The sequence below is a fragment of the Rana temporaria genome, chromosome 1, assembly GCF_905171775.1.
Source record: "Rana temporaria chromosome 1, aRanTem1.1, whole genome shotgun sequence".
Lineage (NCBI taxonomy): Eukaryota > Metazoa > Chordata > Amphibia > Anura > Ranidae > Rana > Rana temporaria.
Window position 1 is genome coordinate 444,335,633 of NC_053489.1, and position 17,486 is coordinate 444,353,118.

At 43.1% G+C, this 17,486-nt stretch overlaps 1 protein-coding gene across 1 annotated transcript in view; it reads left to right on the forward strand.

The window, feature by feature from the left end:
- The window catches only part of IFI30 (IFI30 lysosomal thiol reductase), a 38,549-nt gene extending 21,421 nt beyond the window's left edge, over positions 1-17,128 (forward strand). The window contains exons 4-7 of the mRNA XM_040326910.1: positions 1,889-1,984; positions 10,939-11,091; positions 13,845-13,913; positions 16,948-17,128. Of these exons, the coding sequence (XP_040182844.1) occupies positions 1,889-1,984; positions 10,939-11,091; positions 13,845-13,913; positions 16,948-17,019 (390 nt within the window). The 3' untranslated portion in view covers positions 17,020-17,128. The remainder of the gene's footprint in view (positions 1-1,888; positions 1,985-10,938; positions 11,092-13,844; positions 13,914-16,947) is intronic.
- Positions 17,129-17,486: the final 358 nt, after the last annotated feature.

Genomic DNA, 17,486 nt, shown 5'->3' on the forward strand with positions numbered 1-17,486 from the left:
TCTGAACTTAAAGTACCGTATTTATCGGCGTATACCGCGCACTATTTTGCCCTGAAAATCAGGGCAAAATCGTGGGTGCGCGATATACGCCGATACTCGCTTTCCCGCGCCGAGTTTGAATACTGCACCGACATATACCGAGCGCAGTACACTCGTGTATAGTCGGGCAGTCTTGGCTACACTCGCGCTCACGTCCTGTACGTCCAGGACGTCAGCGCGAGCATTGCCGACTATACGCGAGTGTACTGCACTCGGTATATGCCGGCGCAGTATTCAAACTCGGCGCGGGAAAGCGGGAAACAAGCGAGGAGGACGCCGCAGAAGGACGCCGGACCCTACGAAGAGGACACCCGAAGCCGCAGACGGACTCTGGACCCGACAAGGCCGCCGATGGACGCCATGCAAGACACCAAACTGTAAGGACAAAAATCGTTTTTTCACAGGAATTTCGGGGCAACTTTAGGGGTGCGCGCTATATGCCGGAGCGCGCTATACCCCAATAAATACGGTATATGTATAGCCATACTTGTCTGAATAGCATTGGGGAAATTTCACTTCCTGTACCAGAGATACAACAGTAAGCCAAAGGAAATCTCCCCAAGTTAGCGAAATTCTGCTCTTAAGCTGGTCATACATGGATCTAAATTTGGGAGCGACAGTATTTCAATACATGTAGGGTTACATGTATGAACTTATTTTTGCCGTTCAATCAGTACAGCCAGCTATAGCCTGCAGCACTGATCGTTATATATATCGGTCATTTATTCTGACGTCGGGGAAGCCTCCCCGCTGTCAGAATACAATAACTCAGCGAGGAGGATTCCCCCATCCACCTTCAATGTGTGTATGGGGGAATCAAGTAATTAGATTTTTCATTTAACCCTCTGGGTTAATGAAAACAAATGGCTCATCTATAGGCTGCTTTAGACAGTTGTCCCAGGAACAGGTGTCCCCAGTGAAAGACCTTCTCTTATCTCTTGTTCTGGAGACAACTCTAATTGGATTTCCCCTCACTGTCTCTCATGTACAATGGCTACTAGTACAAACAGGGGGATGGATGTCCCCAATGGAGACACTTCAATAAAAACCTGTCTTTCTTACTTTATCTGAAACTAAAATGAAAGGTTTGTCTAGAGATACACTTAAATTGAAAAACCCCATTCCCAAAAACCTAATGTGTGACAAACTAATCAGGTTTAAAAAACGTATCTAAAACTAATTAGTTGTACAAAGTAATGAGTACATAGTTGTTCATCAGAACTTGGCAACACCAAGAAACAAAAGAAGAATTGGTATTCCCTGCATTCAATTACATTCTCTGGAGAGATCATTTAAAATCAAATATAGTAATACCCCGGATTGCGAGTAACGCGGTTAACAAGCGTTTCGCAATACGAGCTATTATTTTTTATTAAATCCTTACTCAGTTTGCGAGCGTTGTCTCGCAAAACGATCAGGATTCAAGCCGCTGTGGTGTGCAGTATCACATTTGGCCAGAGGTGCGGGGGCGCCGGTGACATTCGAAGCCGCTCAGATACACTTGGAAACACTTCGTTCCTGAGGGTTTCCAAGTCTCTGCGAGTGTTTCCGAGTGCATCCGAAAGGCTCAGAGCGGTTTCCAAGTGTCTCCAGCGCCCCTCTACCTCTGGCCACATGCGGTACTGCATACCATAGAAGTCACTGTGGAACGAATTATCTGAGTTTCCATTGACTTCTATAGGGGAAACTCACTTTGATATACGAGTGCTTTGGATTACAAGCATTCTTGTGGAACGAATTATGCTCGCAAACCGAGGTTCCACTGTATAATATAAAACTTTTTTTACCTGCTGAAGTCATTGCCACCGATGTATATGTCTTGTAGTGAAATTTTCTTTTATATTTCTAGGCATGTCTTATTCACCTCCTGCCAGAGATCGGTAGCTACTTTCCTGTCATTGACTGTATGGAAATGTCCCCCAATGTCACTGAAGCTCTAAAGCCAGTAAGTGATGTGTAAGGTGATGTAACATATTCAGATAAATACATACAGATCAAAGTTTTGGGATGGACCTGAATCCAGGTTGATTTGAAGTGCACTTGTAAGAAAGAGTGGGCACAGATCCCTAAGACAAGATGTGCTATTCTGATTTACTCTTTCCCCAAAAAACTGAATGCTGTCATAAAATCAAAGGGTGCTTTAACAAAGTATTAGTTTAAGGGTGTGCATATTTATGCAACCAAGTTAATGTAAGGTTTTCCCCCTTTAAAGATTTCAGGTTGTTTTTAATTGAATTGCACAGATTATAAATCACATCAATTAGAAAAATTCAGAAGTGACTTTTCTTAGTCTGACTTTTTTACACCTCAAAAACCTGGAATTTTTACAGGGGTGTGTAGACTTTTTATATACACACCCACACACGAACACATAAAATATGTATACATTTATATAGCTATACAATATATGTATTATACAGTATTGTTCAGTATGGCAATTCAAAGCATGTTTGTTTACAAATCAGAATGCACATGCCTAACCAAATATCGCCACCTGAAAACATGCATTTTATGTGCATATGCGTGTAATTAAGCACATGTATAGATGCATACCTACGGTAGATGCAAAAACTGCATTCTGGGATTGAAAACAGAGCAGGAGGATATAGAACTAGAAGTCTACACATCTAAATGCATACGTGCCTTTAAGCATTTAATAACATTTTACTGATCATTTACTCAGGAACTTTTGTGCCAGATAAACCATGCATATATGATCAGTAAAATTCTTATGGCCATGTGCATGTAGCTTTAAGGTGAACCTTTCAGGAGAGAATGCTACTTGTGTAATCAATAGCTGAGGTCTTCAAGTGGAATTCCAAGCTATTCCAAACAATGCTTAAACCTACTCCCACCCCTTTCTAAATCCTATTCTAACTACTCTGTAGGAAGGAAGATGCTTATACTTACCTATTCCTCAGGATGCTTCGGTCTGGTCACATGATCAGCTCCAGTGCTGGCTTCAGAGAGAGGAGGGACAGCCGACAACAGATGTCCCATAATAAGCTTCTGGGTGATGTCACTGTGCAGGCGTTGCAGGTTTAAGTGTGCAGTGCCTTGAAAACGTATTCATACCCCATGAAAGTTTCCACATTTTGTCATGTTATAACGAAATACGTAAATGTATTTTATTGGGATTTTATGTGATAGACCAACACAAAGTGGCATATACTTGTGTAGTGGAAGAAAATTGATAAATGGTTTTCACATTTTCTTTTCAAATAAATATCTGAAAACCATGGCGTGCATTTCTATTCAGCCGCCTTTACTCTGATACCCCTTACTAAAATCTAGTGGAACCAATTGCCTTCAGAAGTCACCTAATTGGTAAACAGAGTCCACCTGTGTGTAATTTAATCTCTGTATAAATACAGCTGTTCTATGAAGCCCTCAAGGGTTTGCTAGAGAACCTTAGTGAACAAACAGCATCATGAAGGCCAAGGAACACACCAGACTGGTCAGGGATAAAGTTGTGGAGAAGTTTAAAGCAGGGTTAGGTTATAAAATATCCCAAGCTTTGAACATCTCACGGAGCACTGTTCAATCCATCATCCGAAAATAGAAGAAGTATGGCACAACTGCAAACCTACCAAGACATGACCGTCCACCTAAACTGACATGCCAACCAAGGCGAACATTAATCAGAGAAGCAACGATGGTAACTCTGGAAAAATATCAACAGGGAGAAATATCAAAAACCTGAGATATGCAGACGATACCACACTAATGGCAGAAAGTTAGAACAACTAAAGAGTCTCTTAATGAAGGTGAAAGAGGGGAGCGCAAAAGCTGGTCTGAAGTTGAACATTAAATCGGTAGTAAACCCGCTGCCGTTTTTTTTTTTTAACACCTGAAAAGCAAAAGATGTCATCTTGCCTCGGCGTGTCTTCCGGGTATCGCCGCTCCAGCGCTGTGATTGGCTGAAGCGGCGATGTCATCACTCCCCGGCAAGGTGCGGTGGCTGCCGGGCGTTTAGACGAGGATCTCTGATGCGCATTGTGAGGGGAATATCTCCTGAACCTTACAGGTTTAGGAGATATTCTTTATACCTACAGGTAAGCCTTATTATAGGCAGGTTAAAGTGGTAGTACAGAGTTTACTACCACTTTAAGAAAACAAAGATCATGTCAACCGGTCCCATCACTCCTTGGAAAATAGAAAGAGTAGAAATGGTAACAGTGACAGATTTTATCTTTCTAGGCTCCAAGATCACGGCAGAAAGTGACTGTAGCCATGACATTAAGGGATGCTTGCTTCTTGGGAGGAAAGCAATGGCAAATCTTGACAACATTAAAAAAAATCAGAGGCATCACCTTACCGACAAAGTGACGAATATTGTAGGGGAAAGGGAACCCAAAGGTGAACCCAATTCAGACTTTAACGGCACTTTCACCTTTGGGTTCCCTTTCCCCCTCTCTTCTTCAATATTATTTACGGATGTGGCAAAGTGAGTGCTGTTTCCTGATTTTTCTAAAGTGCCTTATAGTCAAAGCTATGGTATTCCCAGTAGTAACCTATGGCTGTGAAAGTTGTAACATAAGGAAGGCTGAACGCCAAACTATAAGGAAGGCTGAACTCCAAACTATAAGGAAGGCTGAACGCCAAACTATAAGGAAGGCTGAACTATGGTGTTGGAGAAGACTCTTGAAAGTCCCTTGGATGGCAAGAAGACCAAACCAGTCAATCTTGAAGGAGATCAACTCTGAATATTCACTGGAAGGACAGATCCTGAAGCTGAAACACAAATACTTTGGCCACCTAATGCGAAGAGAGCACTCATTGAAAAAGACCCTGATGAAGAGAAAAAATGGAAGGAAAAAGTAGAAGAGGACTGCAGAAAAAAAGATGAATAGATAGCATCATCGAAACAATGAACATGAAGTTAAGCAAGCTGTGGGAGGCAGAGGAAAGAAATACCTAGCGTACTATGGTCTATGAGATAAACATATTCGCCAGCACACCATGGATCGTATATGACGTCCAAAAGTTTTAATGCAAAGAAAGCATCACAAGAAGTGCTAAGCACTTCTTGTGATGCTTTCTTTGCTTTAAAACTTTTGGACGTCATATACGATCCATGGTGTGCTGGCGAATATGTTTATGTGGTTGATTGTTCCAGTACCCAGCTGGTGATCGCTTCAGCACCCATTTTGTATTCATGAGCCATTTCTCCAGGAAAGTGTGCGATTGGAATATTGACTAGACTATGGTCTATGAGGTCACGTAGAGTCAGACACGACTAAATGACTGAAAAACAACAACTCTGGAAGAGCTGCAGAGATCCACAGCTCAGGTGGGAGAATCTGTCTACAGGATAACTATTAGTCAAGCACTCAACAAATCTGGCCTTTATGGAAGAGTGGCAAGAAGAAAGCCATTGTTGAAAGAAAGCCACTCCTGTTTGCAGTTTGCCATGTGTGGGACAGAGCAAACGTGTGGAAGAAGGGGCTCTGGTCAGACCAAAACTGAACTTTGTGGCCTAAAAGAAAAATGCTATGTGTGGGGAAAAACTAACACTGCACATCACCCTGAACATACCATCCATAAAACATAGTGGTGGCAGCATCATGTTGTGTGGATGATTTTCTTTAGCATGGACAGGGAAGCTGGTCAGAGTTGATAGTAAGATGGATGGAGCCAAATACAGAGCAATCTTAGAAGAAAACCTTTTAGAGTCTGCAAAAGACTTGAGACTGGGACAACGACCCCAAACATATGGCCAAAGCTACAATGGAATGGTTTAGATCAAAGCATATTCATGTGTTTGAATGGCCCAGTCAAAGTCCAGACCTAAATCCTATTGAGAATCTGTGGCAAGACTTGAAAATTGCTGTTCACAGACGCTCTCCATCCAATATGACAGAGCTTGAGCTATTTTGCAAAGAAGAATGGACAAAAATGTCACTCTCTAGATGTGCAAAGCTGGTAGAAACATCCCCAAAAAGACTTGCAGCTGTAATTGCAGGGAAAGGTGGTTCTACAAAGTATTGACTCAGAGGGGCACACCGCATGCAAATGCACGCTACACTTTTCAGATATTTATTTGTAAAAAAAATTGAAAACCATTTATCATTTTCCTTCCACTTCACAATTATGTGCCACTTTGTGTTGGTCTATCACATAAGATCCCAATCAAATACATTTAAGTTTTTGGTTATAACATGACAAAATGTGGAAAATGTCAAGGGGTATGAATACATTTTTCACGTTAAACAGAATGCTGCTGACGAGGCATACCAACTTTCAGATTGTCTAAATCTGCCAAAAGTGCATATGATCACTTGACTAAGCTTTTGATGATGTGAACGTCATTTGCTCCAGTAAATGTATATATAGGGCCATATTCTCTCTAAATATCCGCCTGCTGCGCTTAGGGCACTTACACTCCGCTGTCCCAACTTACTGGAGCAGGTGTTGTATTCCCCAAACACTTGCGCCATAAGTTGGGACAGCGGAGTGTAAGTGTCCCGGCGTAGCCTGGCGGATCTCCAAGGGGGCGTCTTCTATTCAAATGAAGCGCGCCCCCGATGCGAAAGAACTGGGCATGCGCCGGGCTGCAAAAAGCCCAGTGCGCATTCTCCAGTTCTCGGCGGAAAACGTCAATGACGCCGACGTGTGCGTCATTGACGTAAAGTCGTATTCAAGAACGACTTACGTAAACGACGTACCCGACGAAAAAACACGACGGGGACCCGACGCCATCCGTAACATGGCCTACGCGAGACTTGCGGAAACTTACCCCTCATATAGCAGGAGTAAGTTTCCGCTTACGCAAACGACGTAAGCGACGGTTACGCGACGCGAACTCGTTCGGGAATCGGCGTAGAAGGATCATTTGCATACGCAAAGGACTCCTTCACGTAAATGCCATCTAGCGGCGGCCGGCGTCATTGCATTTAAGATCCGCCAGTGTAAGTGACTTACAGATGGCGGATCTTAAGTGTATCTATGCAAAAATTATTCTGAGAATCAGGAGCATAGATACACTGGCCAAAAAAGGGAGTTACGATGGAGTATCCTGACTTACTCCATCGTAACTTCACTGAGAATATGGCCCATAGTATTTAAGGCATTCTGTTACTCGTTATTTATTAATCCCATCAAGAAGGCTAACATACTGTAGCTTTAAGCTGAAGCTAAGCTTTTCTTCTCTCCAAACACTATGAATTAGCATGTGAAGCACCCTACAGTATCATGCCCTCTGTAGCATCACCACCCCAATATCCAAGCCTGGACTCTAGGGCACATCTCACACCCTTCTCTTACCTGTTGATGACACTCTTGACACACAGGTATTCAACATTTCTCGGCTCTCGGAATGACTTCTGGGAATTGCTATGTATTACCGACAGAGGAATAGCTGTCAAAATGCAGCCACTCCTTTGTATAGAAACTTGTACATACCATTATCATTTTGGATAGGTTCACACTACGCAAGTGGGGGGCAGTGATCACACTTGGGGGATGGTGCCTTGCATGTTTAAGACGCAAGGCACTGTTTCCCCCTTTTTCCACCCATACTTTAATATTAAGTGACATCCTATTTATTTCTATAAAAATATAAAACTGCAGCGCCTGTTGAAGGATTCAGTATCTTGCTTTTACCGCTAGCAGCTTTTGTGTGGGTGTATAGCGCTGACTTTGTTTTATATTTTTGATTTAGCTATTCTTTTCTATGCAAAGCAGCTCAGAGCGCACAGGTGGCTGCAGAGCGGTGTGGCAAAATGCAGACAGGTTACAATTTTCTGCACCGTTCTGCCCCACAGTGTGGGAGTGCGAATGGGGGCACACAGAAAAACATTGTTTTCTGTGTGCCCTTGCGGAGACTTGCATTTTATAGTAGTGTGAACCTGCCTTTACGTTATTTTTTTTCAGTGTTGCATAATTTTTTTTTTTTATCATTTTCATTTGCAAATAACATCATTAAAGCGGTAGTTCACCCTCTCGTACTTGATTTTACCATCGAGACAGGCATTGTAGCGCGAGCTACAGTATGCCTGTCCCGATTTTTTTAACCCCGTACTCACCTCGTAGTCGTCCATCGTAGATTTCGGCTCCCGCGGGGAATGGGCGTGCCTATGGAGAGGGAGGATGATTGACGGCCGGCCCTGGCACGTCACTCTCCCCGAAGACAGCCGGAGTAGGTCTCGGCTCTTCACGGCGCGTGCGCACAGGCTATGCGCACGCGTCGTGAAGACCAAGCCTATTTCGGCTATTTCCGGAGAAGCGTGACGCGCCAGAGCCGGCCGTCAATCATCCTCCGTCTCCAGAGGCACGCCCATTCCCCGGTATCTTCGATGGACGACTACAAGGTGAGTATGGGGGGAAAAATTCGGGACAGGCATACTGTAGCTCGCGCTACAATGCCTGATTTAAAGGTAAAAGAAAAAAAAATATTTTTTTTCCCGTCGATAGGGTGAACCCCCGCTTTAAGGAATACAAAGGTATCCTCTGATTGGCTGAGGTAAAGAGTTGGTCGGATGACATCATAATCACATGAAGACTTGTATAAATATACCAGGCTTCCTCTAAATATCTTTGTTTCGTCAGCAGACAGGAAGCCCTTGTACTGCTGCTCAGGGATGGACTGGCCATCAGGACTACCGGGAGTTTCCCGGTGGGCCGATGGCTCAGTGGGCTGGCTTCCATGACAGCGGACCGCCGCCCCCCTCCGCTTTTGTCCTGCTGCCATGGGAGAGACCTGTCAAAGAGGGGCAGTCTGAATGAAGTCCAGGGCCAAATTTTTGACCCAGTCCAGCCCTGCTGCTGATAGAACACTGCATTGCATATTATATGTAGCTGATTCTACATGATACAGTACTCACAGCAACTGCATCACTAAATAAAGAAAATAGTTCATTTAGGCCAGCTTGGGTTTAGGCTTTAATGTATACCTATTTCAAAACGAACACTGGCCAATATAGAAAATGATATTGTTTTAAAAAATTTTTTTATCTTTTTGTCTATAGATTATGTACAAAAAAATAAATCAGTTTTATTTTAGTAAAATATTTACCAAATGAAAGCCTAGTTTGTCCCCCAAAAAATATTGTATGTGTTACTTATGTAGCGCCCCCTTACTTTTCAGTGCGGGCGCTACGCTAAAAGTTAGTGGGAATGGGAGGATTAGTTTACTCTCATTCACAGTTTATGGAAATTTAGGCTGTTGCCAATTTCAGAATTTGTCCTGTGGGTCAGTCTGCGCTCCGGGGGTGCGATATCACCCCCAGACGGCAGCTGGCGCTAGAGGGGTTCTGACAGACCCACCTTCTCCCAGCAGCCAATCAGAGGAGTTCTTCCCTCGTTGGGCGTGCTGGGAGGGGATATATCTGGGCAACCACCTTTGGGCCGTTCTGTTCGGTGCGGGGCCCGAGTTCAGGGTGCGGGGCACCTTCAGGGTGCGCACATCCATGGGCCCCGCAAACGTAGCCTGCTGTACTGAGGTCATGCACCATGCGGAGCCTTATCCCAACCTAGAGAGGGGCCCCAGCAACTGGCTGGGTCCCAACCTTCTGCTGAGAGGATCCTAAGCCGGGAGCTGTGCGATGGGGGATTGGCTTGGGAGAACCTAGAATCAGAGGTTGTCCAGGAGGCCTAGTCTGTAAAAAAAAAAAAAAAAATACAAATACTGTAGCTGCTGACTTTTAATATTAGGAAACGTACCTGTCCAGGGATCCTGAGATGTCGGTGCCCCAAACCGATTCATATATCGGCTTCGGGTGCAGGCGCCGGCATTGTAACTAAGGGAAACCTTCAGGCTTCACAGACAGTTTCCTACTGTAAAGAAAAACAACTGTGATTTCATACCGCGCTAAAAACATGAAAAAGAAAAAAAAGAAATGTGTAATCAAATGACTATCAAGTGAATATAATATAAACAGAAAAGTCCAATAATACACCACTGATTAGTTAGACCCACATAAAGTGCTCTTAATTCTTCTATACATCAAATGTGACGATGTAGAAAACATATATGGCTAATGTTTCCAGTGCATCTCCTTCCACCAACTTCTAGGCAAATGTCCTACTCTCCGGACGAATTTGACACCCATGACAGGTAGTCAAAAACAGCAAGACAAACTGATGTCCAAAGAAACCGCAGCTCAGAGTTAAGCACGATCACCGAATGGAAATGGTATCAAAAAGACAAGAACAAAAGCTCCTCATAGTGCAGTACCATTTAGAAAATGTATTAAAAACATACAGGTAGCACTTACATAAGCAGAAGATAAATTGTGTTTTGTAAAATGGCAGGGACGCCGACAGCGTTCCAACAAGTGGCGGAAGGAACGTGCCATGTATCACGGAACCCGACACGTTTCGTCAGCAACGCCTGACAACCCCTGATGACGTCAGACGTTGCTGACGAAACACATTTATGTTTTAGCATGGTATGAAATCCCAGTTGTTTTTCTTTACATGTTGAGACTTTGAGCCTTGCTGCTTTGTTTATACACTGATTTTTACTAATATTTTGTTATTGCACTGTATATTATTGTGTTTACACTCCAGGGTGCGCAGGCAAAAGGCATTTCTGAGATCCCCCTTTTCTCTCTTGTTAGTTTCCACTGTACATACGTGAGTCACGCTGCGCTTTCTGAATGGTCCCGCTGTTTACTGGGACCTGTGTGTGTGTCACAGAAGGCAGCGGGGGTGAAGGAGGAGGGGCCAGAAATGTCTCACCTGGAAGTGGAAGCAGGGTACCTGTCAAAACCAGGTGCCCCCCCCAAAAAAAAGTGTCAGTGGAGGGGGGGGGTTGCAAAAAAGTGAAGCTTCGCTTTTGGGTGGAGCTCCGCTTTAAGAGGCATAAACGTACAGGAGCTGAAGTGGCTAAGGTTAGTAATGTGAATATTTTCTATGTTCAAATAATTTTAATGTTTTGTGTTCATTCTTCTGCAGTGCCTCCAAGCTCATGAGCCAGAACTCCCAGTCAAAACAGTACTGGACTGTGTGAATGGGGACCTGGGTAACAAACTTATGCACGCTAATGCACAGCGAACCCAAGCACTTAACCCTCCACACCAATATGTGCCATGGATAGTCATCAATGCAGTGAGTACATGCTATAACAAAAAATCTATGTAGCCATCTTGTTTGTATTGAGTATTGTTTGCATGATAGAAAGTAGGATAGATTTGTGGTGCTCACTGTTTTTGGGCTTAAACAGAAAGAGAGGAAATATGAGAGGAACCAGCTACCTAATTCTTGTTTTTTTCCCTGATCTCTCCTCTTTTCAGATAGAAAGTAGTATGCACAGCAAATCTGTAGAGATCTGCTGCTTTGTATTTAAATCTGAACTTGGGGATAACTTGGGGATAAATAGCCTGTAGTGGGTGGGCCCGCTGGGCCCCTCCCATAGCTCTGTTCTCTGCACAGGCTATATACAGCACAGTGATCTCACTATATCACTACTACTTTAACAAGGTAGTACGTGGGTTTACAAGGACCTCTGATGCTCAAAGTGTATCCTTTGTGGCAATGGAAGAATATATTTAAATAAAAGTGTTTGTATTGGAGTTCTGCTTTAAGAGCTAATACAAAAAAAAGATATGGAGTAGGAACGGGTAAGTAGTTCCTACTTCAAGCTCTGCGTCACTTCTTTCTGAGCTCTGCATCACTTCCTACTGATGTCTGACCTTGGCAACACTTCCTTCTGATCTCTGAACGCTGCCTCACTTCCTACTGGTCTCTGAACGCTGCCTCACTTCCTACTGATCCCTGACTTCTGCATCACTTACTGCTGATGTCTTGAACTGGGAACTCTGCATCACTTCCTACTGATCCCTGACTTCTGCATCACTTACTGCTGATGTCTTGACCTGGGAACTCTGCATCACTTCCTACTGATCTCTGAACTCCACATCACTTCCTACTGATCCCTGACTTCTGCATCACTTACTGCTGATGTCTTGACCTGGGAACTCTGCATCACTTCCTACTGATCTCTGAACTCTGCATCACTTCCTACTGATGTAGGAGCACTGTCTAACGTCCTAATGATCTCTGACCTCGGTGTCACTTCCTAACGATCTCTAAACTCTGCCTCACTTCCTAACGATCCCTGATTCCTGCCTCCCTTCCTACTGATCCCTGACCTCTGCATCACTTACTGCTGATCTCTGAAATCTGAATCACTTACTCTTGACCTGGGAACTCTGCATCACTTACTACTGATTTCTGACCTCTGCGTCACTTACTACTGATATCTGAACTCTGCACCCTTTCCTACTAATCCCTGGCTTTGGAATCACTTCCTACTAATCTCTGAACACTGTCTCACTTCCTATTAATCTCTGAATTCTGCATCACTTACTCTTGACCTGGGAACTCTGTCACTTTCTAATGATCTCTGAACTCTGCGTCACCTACTACTGAACTCTGCCTCACTTCGTATTGATCTCTGAACTCTGCATCACTTCCTACTGAGCTCCAAGCTCTGCGTCATTTCCTACTGATCTCTGACCTCTGTGTCTTTTCCTACTGATCTCTGAACTCTGCCTCACTTCCTACTGATCTCTGCTTCACTTTCTACTGATCCCTGACCTTTTTGTCACTTACTGCTGATCCCTACCCTCTGTGTTACTTACTGCTGATCTCTGAACTTTTCATCGCTTCCTACTGATCCCTGACCTCTGTGTCACATGCTAATAATCTCTGAACTCTGCACACCTACTGATCTCTGACCTTGGCATCACTTCCTACTGATCCCTGAACTTTTTGTCACTTACTGATGATCTCTGAACTTTTCATCACTTCCTACTGATCCCTGCCCTCTGTGTCACTTCCTACTGATCTCTGACCTTGGCATCACTTCCTACTGATCTCTGACCTTGGCATCACTTCCTACTGATCTCTGCATAATTCCCTATTGATCTTTAACCTTGGCAGTGGCGACTGCTCCATTGGGGGCGCCGCTCCCCTAATCTACATACAGGGCGCTGGACGCATGGATTGCTATGTTTTTTTTTTTTTTAAGCACAGGATTACAGCCTGAGGCTCTAATTGACTTAAAAAAATGGTGAACTCGGGGTCAGAGCACTGTGCCCTAAGCCCACCCAGCTGTATGACAATAGCGAATGAATATTTACTATTTTCTTCCTGCTTCGCCTCCCAGCCAATCAGAAAGCAGGTCCTGAGTCCCGATTGGCTGAGAGGAAAAGCAACCATATTGGATGGTACTAGGGGAGGATGTACGTGGAGATTCGGAGGAGGCTGTCCTCATCAGAGGGGGAACACCAGAGACCGAACCATGGGGGAGGGGATGGGTTGCATTGGGTGGTTTGTTTGCTGCCCCCTGGCTAGAGCACCAGCCGCCACTGAACCTTGGCATCGCTTCCTACTGAACTCTGAATCGTTTACTACTGATCTCTGAATTTTGCGTTACTTACCACTCACCTGTAAACTTTGTGTTACTACTGATCCCTAAACTCTGTGTCACTTACTACTGATCTTTGCTTCCCTTTTACCCATAGCCATATCCAATATGCAGCGCAAAAAAAACCTCACCCATTTTTTGCTGCGCACGTCGCACTTTTTTTCTTGTTAAGGACGGCATGACTTATGCCCACTGCTTGCATAAAACACCCCTGCCTTTAGGCCTCATTCATATTAGCATTTGGGAGGATGGTAAAACCATGCGTTTTTTAAAAATGGCTCATCACCAAGTCTACTTCAGAGGTGAAAGCACAGAGCACAATGCAGAAATACAGCATGTGCCGTTGCCCAGTATGAGAATTCATATTCTGTCAAAGTCATTATAAAGGGTGCATTATCATGTGAACCCTAATGCTTTTTTTTTTTTTTAGAAACATGATGATGATCTGCAGATGCGAGCTCAAAATGCATTATTTAATCTTGTCTGTGAACTTTACAAAGTAAGTACCGTATGTACCAAAGTCACTTTACTTATACATTAGGCCTGATCCATTTGAAATAGTGGGGATGGGTTCCCAATGTGTTGATAATAACACTTTCTAATTTACTTATAATTTGTCACAGTATTTATATGGACTGGTGAAGGGACTGTTGTTTATTATTATTATTATTATAATAATATACAATTATTTTAAAGAAATGCTTTGACACCACCAAATATATTCAGTTCGTTCAATAGGACAATGTAAACACTAAGGAAACTGTACTAGGGCTCTAACAAGTGGTAAAGCAAATAGCAGCTAGCACAATACCATAATACATTGTATAACAAATATCATAAAACATAAGTGCAGCGCTAAAATTACATGACATGTCATTTCAGCGCTGCACATATGTTTTATGATATTTGTTATACAATGTATTATGGTATTGTGCTAGCTGCTACATGTGGTGTAAATAAACAAAGGTGCACAAATCAGTGTGCATCGCCATAAAATCAAATCAAAGTCCAAATTAAGAAGAAAAAATGAGAGTCCAAAATTTAAGAAAACCAACTTAGGGATAGCAGTCTTCCAATTGTGGGGAAAGGAGGGATAGATGTAGATTCCAAAGCACCTCCAAATGTCTCTGGTTATAAAACCATACAACACCTCAGGGCCCATTAGGGGCACCTAATGACGTCACTTCTGACAAAACATGTTGGCAGGTGATGGAATACACGCCACTGCACATGGGCAATTTCGCTGTGGCCATCTTACTTTGTGGAATAAAAGTTCTAAGTTATTCCCAAATATTTGTGTTTGGCCATACTTCTCTTTTGGGTCACAAGAGTGCAATTAGAAAAATATCCGGCAACTCCAATCCATAAGAAAAGTTTATTGGCACATGTAGGAAAACAAAAAAGCAGACGTGTTTCGGTTGAAGAGCCCTGGTCACTGCATTGACCAAGGCTCTTCAGCCGAAACGCATCTGCTTTTTTGTTTTCTACATGTGCCAATAAATTTTTCTTATGGATTGGAGTTGCAGGCTATTTTTCTATTTTGTCTACCCATTTGGGTGTTGTCTGGAGGACACCGCAGCCTGAGCACCCACCTGTGAACTCCGCCCTGTCTGTTGGTATTCCCTTGTTCAGAGCGCTGCACTTTTCTGTTTGTACACAAGTGCAATATTACCATATTGTCAAGATCCATACAAATGCCTGGATTGGTAGCTGGCTCAGCTTCTTAGTGTGCCACTGAGAGGCTCAGCCAACTGCCGCTGGACATTTCAGGGAGACTAATGCCCCTTTCACACTTCTAGCATGGGAGCATTGGCGGTAAAGTACTGTTAGTTTTAGCAGCACATTACAGTAATTTTTTCGGCTGCTAGCAGTGCACGTTTTTAACTCCACTAGTGCCCGAGGAAAGGATAAAAAGTGCCCGCAAAGCTTAGTCGCTGCCCATTGATTTCAATGGCAGGGGCGGTGAAGAAACGATGTATACACCGCTCCTTCACTGCCCCAAAGACACTACTTGCAGAACTTGCGGTCCTGCAAGTACACAAAATAAAAGCACACTGCCCCAGTGTGAAAGCACTCAGGCTTTCACACTGGGAGGCTTGAGAGGCGTGTTTCAGTCGCTTTACATGCGCTATTTTTAAAGGGCCTGAAAAACGCCTCAGTGCAAAAGGGGTCTAACAGTCACTGCTCTGGGAAGACTGAGAACTGAGCAATCAGTGGTCATGTGATCACTCAATTCTCCAGCGGCGAACAGATGCAGCATAGGACTGACGCAGTAGCATGGAGGTGAGTATGCATGTTTGTATTTTTCAAAACCCCATACATCTTCTTTAATATTTTTAATGCACTTTAGCAGAGGTATATGCATTATTATTTTACATTATTGCCTAAAACATTTTCTGTTTTCTGTAACTAGTTGCTTTGGAAGAGGTTACTGCTTGATTTTTGCTTTCTGTCATTTTGCAGACTCAAGTTGTATATATCACCAGCACTCCATGGATCTTCAATATAGTATCCAAAAATGTATTAAAGAAATCACGTCACAGCAGTATATTGCAATGTTTAGGGCTATGCAAGATCCCTTCATCAGGTATGCCTGATGAAAGGGTCCTGCATGGCCCTAAAATGTTGCAATTTACTGCTGTGATGTGATCGCTGTAATACATTTTTGGACACTATATTGAAGATCCCTGGTGTGCTGGTGATATATGCTTTGACTTGTGTTGGTACCGGTTTCGAACTGATAGTTGCTAAAGCACCCACTTGCTTTGAGCCATCTCCAGGAACATGTGAGATGGTAATATTCTATTGGTTTTATCAAAAGCCGCGTACACACGATCGGAATTTCCGATGGAATTTTCCGTCGAAATTCCGAAGAAGCTGACTTCCATCAGTCTTGCATACACACTGTCAGACTAAATTCCAACCGTCCAAAACACGTGACGTAAAACACTACGACGAGCCGAGAAAAAGTCAGATGGGGCCCACACACGGAAATTCCGATTGAGTGTAAGCGGCATTACAGTCTCAAACACATAAGCACCAAGGAGCTTCCTATAGACTTGTGTAAGTGAGTGAGTGAGTGAAAAATGTATATAGCGCTGCACATGCGAACTGAATCGCCTCTGGTTGCTCGTTGTTCGTTTCTCCTTTGGACTCAAAAGAGGTGGGTCTTGATCTTTCTCCTAAAGGTCAAGTGATTCTCCTCCAACCGAAATCTGGCTGGTAGAGCATTCCATAGACTGGGGCCTTGGACCGCAAATCTTCGTACAAAGGTGCATTGATCCCTGTAGCTCAACACATGCAGGAATCCAGCAAAGTATACATATTATGCTGTGTTGCCTTCAGTAAAACGAAATGAGCACTGTAGAATCGGTGCTCACTGACCTAGTCCTCATTTTTGCAATGTGACCCCCTAATAAATGATGTTACATGGCCTTTGTACATGAGAGAGCACTCAGTCGTGTGCTCAAACACAACCTGTTCTAAAGTACCATCTAAGAAATAAACTCATTATGAATATTTTTTCACTACAGGGACAAAAACCAGAAGCTTGCACAGGAAAAGATTTGACGCCTTTGAAAAGGGAATCTGTATGTTTAAACTAAATCAGCAACTATTGTGAAGAAAATCTTTCAAGATGATAAATGAATTAATGATAATATATCTCTGGTAACATGATTTTTTCTAATAATAAAGTAAACATTTTAAATAAAACTTGCTAATGACTTGATTCAGTAAAATGTATGAGGATCAGCTATTTTACACATGGGAAAAATCTTTGAGAATGAATGTTGCCTGAAACAGGACTATGATTGGACATTGCTAAAGGGGTGATCCAGAGACATAAAACAAGAAAGGTATAGCACGCCAAAATACAAAGTAACAATATTTTATAGAGGTGTTGCTGATTGTTGTTTGGATCCATTATAAGATAAATATAGGAGTTGCCATTGTTCATCTCTGAGCCCTGGTGCACTACTTCAGAGTGATTTCAAAGCCGCGAATCAGTGTGATTAATGCAAAATCCCTTGCTATAGACCCACTGGCTTAAAGCTTAAAAAAAAAAAAAAAA